This window comes from Bactrocera latifrons, unplaced genomic scaffold (genome assembly GCF_001853355.1).
Source record: "Bactrocera latifrons isolate USDA-ARS-PBARC rearing strain unplaced genomic scaffold, ASM185335v1 scaffold_16, whole genome shotgun sequence".
NCBI classification, from domain to species: Eukaryota; Metazoa; Arthropoda; class Insecta; order Diptera; family Tephritidae; genus Bactrocera; species Bactrocera latifrons.
Genome location: NW_017535074.1, coordinates 758031 through 768107, shown reverse-complemented (window position 1 = coordinate 768107; position 10077 = coordinate 758031). Strand labels below are relative to the sequence as shown.

The window sequence follows — 10077 nt, the reverse complement described above, 5'->3', positions numbered from 1 at the left end:
TTTTTTTTTTTATTTTTTTTGTTTTTTAATTTTTATTTTTTTTATATAATTCTTATGATTTTTTATTGAGTGACATAAGTATGTTGCGCGCCAAATCTGACATATGTACATACACCCTCACACACTTGTGTACATGCATATAACTCGCCGCAGTGATGAGCACGTTCTTGCTCCCGCTGATTATGATGATTGATGGCAGTGAACGGATCGGTAACGAAGCCCCAGAAGCCCCCCCAATACAATACAAATGCACTCACACACACATGCATACACATACATACAACTGAGTATGTACATTTGTATGTATAATTTGTTAGTACACAGCAACAAACAAACAAATATCAATCAATAATATGAAACTATTGTAACAACAAAAACATTCATGACCTTAAAGTTGTTAAGTTGTTGTATTGTAGCTTTACTTATTGTACAACAAACTGTTACTTAAGGATACATATACATGCATGCATAAAAAGAAAGAAAAAACATTTATATAAGTACAATACATATGTATATACAATAATACAGTGTTAAATACATATGTTTATGTATATATAGGCATTGTGCGCTCATCTCTGCCACGACGAGTATTGACTTTCAGTACCCGTTACTGATACACTGTGAATTTCTAATATGAAAAAAGACTTGATTTCTATTTATATAAGATTTAAGATCTATGTACCCCCAAAACAAAATACAACTAAAACTTACAATTGCGTAATGTAGCGCTAACTGAACTTTAAAAGTTTGTCCTTATTCGTTTTTGCTGTGGTCCATTGTGTATATGCAAGGAATTGTAAATTTCGTTTATTTACATACATATATACTGCAAGTACATATATATGTATGTATTTGTTAGTTATTAGTTAATTTAAGCCGCAAAAATTATGTTTATCGTTTTTTCGCTGAGAGTACGTTAGCGTGTAAACTAAGTTTTTTGTATATGCTAAATGCATAACGGTTAAATCTTACAACAATGCTAGTGGAATTTGATGTGATCTGTTTTTGTTGATTATAAAACATTAAAAACTTTAAATTAAATCATTTTTAAGTAGTAAACAATAAGCGTACACGACCACTTTACATACATAAGTATGTATATGGTGAATATCATGAAAATATTAAATATTATATTATTGCTGCCGCATTCAATGAATCGCAGTATTTACATAAATTAAATTTAATTGCAATGATATATTAAATATCGTATTGTATTTAGAAATTAGCACGTAAGGGTTAAAGCGATAAGCCGCTCTGATATATACGAAAAGCTTATGATACTGAATTAAAACAAAACTTTTTTTGCATCGAAATTTGAATAAAGGTTCGTTTTTTGACAACAAAAGTCGCAAGTGTGTTTTACTTTAAAGGAAGGCTTTCAAATTTTATAAAATAAAAATGTTTCCCTACAAAAACTTAACTTTGATGGTACATTTTATATGACAGCTATATGCTATAGTTGTCCGATCGGAACTGTGGAGATTAAAATATATCTTTAGACAATAACTCGTACCTATTTTTTTTGAATATATCGCTTGGAAATGCTTTCCATACAAGAGCTTGATTTTGTTCGTATAGTTTGTATGGCAGCTATAGTGGTCCGATATCGACGATTCTGACAAATAAGCAGTTTTTTAGAGTGTTTGTGTATTTAGGATGTGTACAAAATTTCAGATCGATATCTCAAAAACTGAGCGTTGCATAGACAAACGGAGATGGCTTAATCGGCTCAGATCGTCCCGTGCTGACTGAGAATTACAAACTTCATGCCGTGTTCAGGGTAACAAATTTAAAATATATTTTCATAGAACGGAAATAGCTTGTGCCTTTTTAATACCTCCATTAATTACTGCTTAAGACACGGCCTGCGTTTTGATAAGCGCGCGGTATTTATCTTTCTCAAGGCCGAATTCGCTGAATTTTACTTAAGCAAGAATGATTATAATTTTTGCGATATAAGTTTATTACTTCATGGAGGGTAATTATACATAATGACTAATTTGTGGCACATACGTGTACATACATACATATATATTTTATATATCAATGAGGGAATTTGTCATTTTAATTCACATAGCGGTTGTTTGTATACCAAGACTGAACAATCTTACGCACATGTTATTTCGAATTTCACAAGCAGGCCAGTTTGTATGGGAGCTGTACACTACAGTTGTTCCGATCTAAACACTATGTTCGGAGTTTGTAGCGTGGGCTCATACAATAATCTATATACTTAATAGGACAACGTTTCGTACGTACTGGATATTACAAGCTTTGTAGAAAACGTAATATACCCTATTCAGAATGTAAAACAAAAAAAAAAAAAAATTCAAAACCATTTCTCACTCAAAAGGTACCATTTATACCTGAGAGCTATCTTGGAACATTGATGAAATCGATTTGATATACATATGTATAGACGCCCTATACCCAATAGCATGCATTTGGTACTTGCGGGTTATTTCCCATAAACCAATGAGTTAACATTTTAAGATGTTTTTTTATTTTTTTTGGTTTATTTTGGTATCATTTGCCAACGAATTTGAGTTTTTCGTTTATTTTGATATCAATTGCCAACGAATTTGAGTGAAATAACACTCCTATTCTGTGCACTTGACAAATTAATAAAATATTGTTTATATTTTGAATTTTTTATCAAGAAGGAAATTTTTTGGTATTTTGTGACAATTTTTATTAAAAAATACAAAGTCACACGTGTGTTGAGCAAAATAATGTAAACAGAAACAGCTGGTATTTCTATTCAAATTATTAATTCATTAAAACTGGATTCTTCTATAACGTAAGTTTTCACATATATTTCTATATTTAATGGAAAATAATTAAATTAACTAACTTTAATTTGGCAGCAAATCAAAGCGCGTATGATCTTTTTGCCCGGCGCATTCGCACCATCTCTATTATCATATTGAGGAAATAGTAGAAATCCTTTCCACACACAAAAAATAAATTAATTCTTAAAAATATTAGATTTTTGTGTCAATAAAAACGTATAATTTTTTAAAATAAATGAGCATTTTTAAAAAGTTTGGCTTGCACTTACCTCACGTAACAAACCGAAGAGTACATCCGTGGAGAGCGAACGTTCGTGCGCTTCATCCATAATAATAGCCGAGTAACCATCCAAATCCGGATCACGTAAGCTTTCACGCAATAAGATACCATCAGTCATGTATTTGATAACAGTTTTCTCAGAGGTGCAATCCTCGAAACGTATAGCATAACCCACTTCATCACCTTTAAATAATAAAAAAAAATATACATATGTATAATAAAATCAAACTAACCAAAGAAAATTAATCAACCAACCCAACTTTGTGCCCATTTCGTCCGAGACACGTTTTGCCACAGACATGGCTGCAACACGACGCGGTTGCGTGCAACCTATCATGCCAAAGTTACTATAACCGTCTTCATGCAAATACTGTGTCAATTGTGTAGTTTTACCGCTACCCGTTTCGCCCACAATAATAACTACCGAGTTTTCCCGAATTACATTCAGCAGCTCTTGACGCACAGCAAATACGGGTAGAAATCTACGCTGCTCAGCGATTGTCTTCTTGCGTGAGAAATCACTTTTACCACCGGAATCTTGTTCACGCATGTGTTCGGCGAATTTTTGATCTCGTCGGTAATCTGCCGTATCCGTGTCCTTATCGAACTTGGCATCCTCTTCATCCACCTTCTTTTCGATACCCATAATGTTACCCAATTTGGTACCACTCAATTCCCAGTGTTTCTTTTGCGCCTTTCGGCGTTCCTTTTGTTCGCGGTAAACACGCACCAAACTGCTGCCTTTACGTGCAATCAATGCCATGTCAGAGGTTGGATCTTTGACGGGTATAACGGGTTCGGGTTGTTTGGTGAATACGATTCGTCCATCAAGGAACGGTGGAATGATATGATGCACCAACAAATGGACACGCTCTAACGCCTCCTCGTCGAAATCTTCATTTACATTTATGGACATTACTACACCTGATGTAAGCATGCGATTACGCTCCCACAACTCATTATCTTTGTTAATTTGGCGCTGCTGTGCGCTAATACGTTTCGTGCGTTTTTGCTCGATTATTTCTTCACGTTTTCTGTAAGAAGCAAATTATTTGTTATGATTATATAATAAATACATATATAACTGTATTCATTTACTTACCTAAAGTAGTCTGCATTGGCACCTGCGAATGGATTATTTTCATCATCGTAACCTTCATCAATGTTATACCATTCACGATCTAGGCGGCGTTGCTCTTCCTCCCACATGTCTCGATCTTCTTCACTTTCACCCCAAGGTTGCCGATTGCTGCGACCTGTTGCGGGTGTAGCACCAGAGCGCTTACGGTCATTTGCCCAAACATTGTAGTTGTGGGCAGGTGTTGGTCTGGGTGTATCATCTTCGCGTTCTTGACGCGAACGACTGCGAAAACTGCTAGTGCCAATTCCACTGCTACTGCTACTTCTCACAGACCAGTCGGAGCGTTCTGAACTGGCATATGACTTGGGTGTTGGAAAATCCCAAGAAGATTTTTTTGTCTGTGAAGGTCGATCATTGTCGTCGTCATCCCATGCACTACCACTCACGGAAATGTCCATAGGTGTGTGTGGCTCATCTTTAAAACGCGGTGTGCGCTCGCCACTACGTACCGAAGTTGCATCTCCACGATTACCACGTTCTGAATTATCGATACTACGATCTCGATGTTCTTTGTCTCTATTTCTGTCCTTATTGTGATATCTGTCACGATCGCGATCATGATCATACCCTCTTGATCTATCTCTACCACGACGGCGTTCTCTATCGCGATCTCGATCTCGACTTGACGAACTTGATGATGAACGATCTCTGTTATCTCTTTTACTGTCTTCACGTGTAGAATAACGCATTCCGCCTTTAGTAGTGCGCTCTCTATCCCGTTTAACATGCTCACGCAAACGTTCTCGCGCCTCTTCAGATACACCACCGGTATGTGAAGGTGTCTCCACTCTAGATTCCCTTAACTGCCTAGTTATCTTATTGGTGTCGGGCTTTTTGAAAGCAAACTCGTCACCAGCGGATGTAGCAGATACGCCACCTTTATGATCATCTTCATCATTTTCATTATCTTTAAAAGATATCAATCGTTGTGCTTCCTCTCGCTCTTTACGACGTTGCGCTGCTAAACGATCTAATCCTAGTATGGACGGTTTGGGCATTTTGAATTTACTACCGCCACCCTCTTCTTTTGCCTTTTTAATTACAAGTCCGCCACGAACATTACCGGTGGAGCCTTCAAGGCGGTGGACACCAACATCGTCATCCTCCATTTTAGCCAATTAATTAATCAAATTATAACTATTTTAGCATCACTTTAAGAAACCCAAAATTATTAAGAAATAACTGGTAAACGTTTATCACTTTTGTTTGTGAAACTATGCGTGCCATCAGCTGTTTATGACAACTATGGAATCTAATTTAACAACAACGATGCATTCATCCTCTTTAAAATTTTTAGAAATAAAACAAGAATAGTAAAGGTTAAGTTCATACGGTGATCTTCTAAAATCGACTAAAAAAATGATGGGAAAATAGTAGAAACCGCAAATTTTTTATAAAGAAATACTTCAAGCAAAATTTGCAAAATGTCGCTGTCAAATCACATTGCATATAGGTTTTATATAGTTTGTTATTGCCATGGCAACTCTTCTTTAATATTTCAAAATATTGAAGGCTGTGTGGTAATCGTTGTTTAAAAATAGTAAATAAATCGGCTAAAATTAACTTGAAACTTTTACAATGAGTTACGAATTTTTGGCTGGTTATCACATCCCAACAATACCTCAAGGAATACCCGCAACAACCCCAGTGCCATTTTCCAATGAGGGTCAACTGCAAACTATGGAGAGTCACAATCAATATCAAAATTTTAATAGATATATTCCTCCAGGTTTACAAGGTGTCAGCACCACACTGTTGACGCCTCCAAAGCCACTTAAACGTAAATATGATGTGGGTCCTGGCAGCAAGGACGTGGTGACAGAAACATCAACAAATGGGCAGTTAGTAATATTTTACGGCCGGGATGTTAGTTATCCAGAAGATTTAAATAAACTATTGCATCCGCTACATTGCACATTGTGTGGGGTACAAATGAATTCGTCAAAGAGCGCGAAAGATCATTACGAATCTAAACAACATGATCGTCATATAACAAATTGGTTAAAATTAAACTATACTGAAAAAGGACTATCTGCGCCGACAGTGAAGCGATTTATTAAGGACGGTCCAAGCGGACCAGATAGTTTCCATTGTGAAGTATGCGATTTGAATTTCGGTTCATTGGCACATGCAAGTCAACATTATGCGGGTCGCAAACATAAACTGGTGATGGGCAAAATTTCGCAACCTTCAGGTTCTGGTTATTACAATTCAGAAAATAAATGGGTTCGTACCGGTACGAAATTTATAAGGAAAGCGGATAATGATAATCGTTTTGGTATCGGTGAATTATTTAAGCAACAAACCGATGAGACAACTATCAACGTTGCATCCACCGCCGATACTACTACTACGCAAACATCTGTGCCAGAAAATATTGCGTCTAATACGGTCGACAAAATTTTAGTTTCCACCGGAGAAACACTCACAGTGAAAGCATTACCACTGCGTTGTGAGATATGTAAAATAAATGTTACGTCCGAGGTGCAGATGGCAATGCATTTGAAAGGCATAAAACACAAGAAAAAGTTGAAAACTTTAAGCATAGATGAGACGCTCGAACAAAGTCCAATTGTATCCAGTGCGCATGCTGTATTGGTTAAATCCGAAGATACTATATTGGAAAGCCTTAAAAAAAGTAATCCAAGTACAGATTTCTCAATGTATCGCACACCAAGCGGCTCTTATTATTGCGAGTGCTGCAATACGTCCATGTGTCATCTAGCAGCGCTACAACAACATTTGGCGGGCAAAAAGCATATGAAAAAAGTAATCGAAGTTAAAGACAAGGCTAAAACCAAAACCGATTCAAAGCTATAGGTGGATTTACTTAATCACTTGGTTCTGCAATATAGAGATTTTAGAAATGTATTCAGCTCTATAATTCTACTTAGCCCTAATCTTCTTATTAAGGAACGTGAATTGCAAAAGATATGTTGTTGCTCTGCAATACTATTATATGGAGTCCTTGGTTACTGCGAATTTTGATGTTATATGTTCTATGTTCGGAAGGTTTAAACTATTGCTAACGAAATTCATAAAACAAGTATACAAATCAACAAAATCAAAATGTTTATTGTACTACAACAAATGTTAACCATCCTTTATTGGGTTGCCACAACTTATGACTGTATCAAATGAAGAAGCCGTGCTTTAGGGAAAAAGGCAAATGTTTATCAATAGCACATGGTGCAATATTTTTACACATGTATGTATGTTTAGCATAGTAAAATTGTACACCAACAAACATTGAATAAGTGTTTACAAGAAGCATGTAAAGTTTGAATTGCTCTAAACTCAATAAATAATCGGGGGCCTGAAAGAGTTATACCCAGATTTAAAGTCATTATTGTTTGCTTTGGAACATTGACGCATTCTAAGATTGAGAGGTATTGTATATATGTATATGTTATAGATATCTTAAAAGTATAATTTTAAAATATGTCTTGTAAATAGTGTTTTCATAAAAAAAAAAGGAAAAGCGGTTACTTTAATAACCCCGAAGCTTTAATGCCCCTCATAGATACCTAAAATTCGTTACCGTTGTACCGTTGCCTTGGACATTCCACCATGCCAAATTTCGACGAGTTAAAATATAATTTATATAGCCAAATAAAAAAGTTTTCCATATAAGGACATGATTATGATCGTTCAGTTTGTATGACACCTATATATATGAGACAGTGTTCCGATATCTGACGGAAGTTCTGATAACATAAATTCAATTATAAGGTATAGTATATGTAGACTTATGACTAAATTTTGTATTAAATATAAATTCGTGATATATTCGAAATTTTGGTGGTACCACTAGGAATTGTTAGGTTAGAAGTACGTTATTTCAAGCATTCGATAGGTGGCGCAAACGATCATTATTCTCGAACATTCTAAGGAACATGCTTTGAAGCAACTGTACAAGCAGTATGCACAGCAGTGACTCACAAAGGCACAGTGGTACAAAATGACCGAACCTCTTCGTACCAACAACCACCACTATAGACACACTTAACATACACCTACCTAAATGTTTTATTGACTGAAGTCCTCTTGAACGACATTCTCAATAATGAAACATGTAAGCAGTTTTGTTTATGTCGTCATATATTTTTATAGCTTTTTAAATTTCTTTAATACAGTTATATGGTCTAAACATTCACTTATGTAAATTAAACCTTCCGTTCCCTCGTCTACACATTCAACCGATTTGTTTGTATCAAAAACAAACCACAATTTGTGACTGCACCGCTCGCGTCTACTGCAACATATTCCATTCGGCAAGGATATTTGAAATAATGAGAAAAGTTTTGTCTGGCTAATAATAAATGCTTTCTTTAGTTTCCATTCATAAATTAAAAGTAATTCGATACAAACTGCTTATTAAATAATTGTTAAGTTAATGTATTAGAAAATGTAAAATTTATAAATGGATGATGTGATCCATTATGTTGCAAGCACTCTTGAGCGGCTATGGATGTCGTCTCGCACACGGTCAACAAACTCTTGTTTCAAACTGTAATTGTTAAATGTGAACCGATTCAATTTTGAGCAGCACATTTGAGTTTGAGAGGGATATTTGCTGCTCACATAGTATTTTTCAGCTTATTTTGGATGACTCTTATTTTAACTTCTTATCATTTCTGTGTGTATTATTAAATTGATTTGTTTTGTAATATTTAAGTTTTTGTTTATTATAGACTTTCTTGGTTAATTTCAAAATTAGTTTCGGCCTCCCGTTTGCTGTTGGTATACTTCAATGGTGTCGCCTTCCTCCATCTCCAATGATGTTGGTGTATCATTTTCATTTATTGGTTGACCATCAAAGCGAAACCGTACTACTTGCATCGATAAGCCCTGCAAGCAAATAATTTAGTAATTAGTATTTGCATACAAGAAATAATTTTAGATTTCATTAACTCACCGCTCTGTCGCAATATGCATTCATAAGTTTTCTTAAAGGTGTATGCTTCTTTATTTTGAACTGAACGACGGCATTGTCTTGTCCCAACACTTTTAGATTGATGTGCTCTGTTTCTCCCTGGAAATAAAAGATAATGATGTATAAATCAGTATTATTCAGCTATTATATTACGAGTTGTAATCAGGAAACACAAAAATGTCTAAATGCAAAATTTTTACCACTTTTTTTAACGAATTGCTACACTGTGTAACCATATATAAAAGGGCTTGCATTTCATATTTTTGCAGCCGATCAAAGATATACCTTCTAAATCACAATCGCTAATTTAGTGGTACCTTTAAATAAACTTTCATGTATACTTTTTTTTTATACCGCGTTGCCTACCGTCATGACGGCACGGACGAAGAACTGTGGCAGTCAGTCAAGAGATAAAACAAAGCTACTTTAAGGTTAGGTCAAAGCCAGTTTTTTGCAGCACAAATTTAGTTAAAAAATTAAAGTAGGAACAAGCTGTACACAAGGTATGCATATACATAAACAATTTCTGATGTTGCTTTCATGTTTAATATTTGTATATTTCACAGTATAAGCGTCCAAATCCGCACATACCGCGCCATGTTGTCGGCGTCATACACATTTTTTTTTTTTCATTTTTTCTTTTTGGTTCGCACACTTTTGACAGAAGTACACTTTGTTTCTTGCATTTTGCATGTTTTCAGGAATATTTTCACACAATTGTTTGTTTCAGCAGATGCACAAACTTACCTTCTTTTCGTCAGACATATTTGATGCTTAGTTTTTTACTTAGTTGCAGTTAAATAGAGATAAAAATTTGAAATCACCGATGCCGCACTTTGTTAAATTAATCGGTGCAAATTTTTTACTTTTCCTCCTTCCTCTTGCGATCTTGATGAAGTAGTGAAAAATGCCGACCGCACAACGACGT

General features: G+C 35.2%; 3 protein-coding genes across 3 annotated transcripts in view; 1 reads left to right on the top strand and 2 right to left on the bottom strand.

The window, feature by feature from the left end:
- LOC108966414 (pre-mRNA-splicing factor ATP-dependent RNA helicase PRP16) overlaps positions 1-5322 on the bottom strand; it is a 47314-nt gene extending 41992 nt beyond the window's left edge. Inside the window, exons 1-3 of the mRNA XM_018929292.1 lie at positions 4175-5322; positions 3328-4106; positions 3062-3255 (exon numbers count right to left, since the gene is read on the bottom strand). Coding sequence (XP_018784837.1) covers positions 3062-3255; positions 3328-4106; positions 4175-5322 — 2121 coding nt within the window. The remainder of the gene's footprint in view (positions 1-3061; positions 3256-3327; positions 4107-4174) is intronic.
- Positions 5323-5727: 405 nt separating this feature from the next.
- On the top strand, positions 5728-7555 carry LOC108966374 (zinc finger protein 385D-like). Its single transcript, XM_018929230.1, has one exon. It carries the CDS (start codon positions 5792-5794, stop codon positions 7031-7033), a length of 1242 nt encoding a protein of 413 aa, XP_018784775.1. The 5' UTR covers positions 5728-5791; the 3' UTR covers positions 7034-7555.
- Positions 7556-8296: 741 nt separating this feature from the next.
- LOC108966364 (small ubiquitin-related modifier 3) lies at positions 8297-10077 on the bottom strand. The gene is made up of 3 exons (XM_018929212.1): positions 9897-10077; positions 9132-9248; positions 8297-9064 (listed from the first exon to the last, which is right to left on the bottom strand). The coding sequence occupies exons 1-3, from the start codon at positions 9912-9914 to the stop codon at positions 8930-8932; spliced, it is 270 nt and encodes an 89-aa protein (XP_018784757.1). The 5' UTR covers positions 9915-10077; the 3' UTR covers positions 8297-8929.

What these genes read in the sequence shown, in the direction of transcription:
- LOC108966364 (XM_018929212.1), bottom strand. An exon ending in ATGCATATTGCGACAGAGCG is followed by an intron (nt 9,065 to 9,131) that starts GTGAGTTAATGA and finishes ATTTGCTTGCAG; the next exon opens with GGCTTATCGATGCAAGTAGT.
- LOC108966374 (XM_018929230.1), top strand. Translation starts at nt 5,792, where the DNA reads ATGAGTTACGAATTTTTGGCTGGTTATCACATCCCAACAATACCTCAA.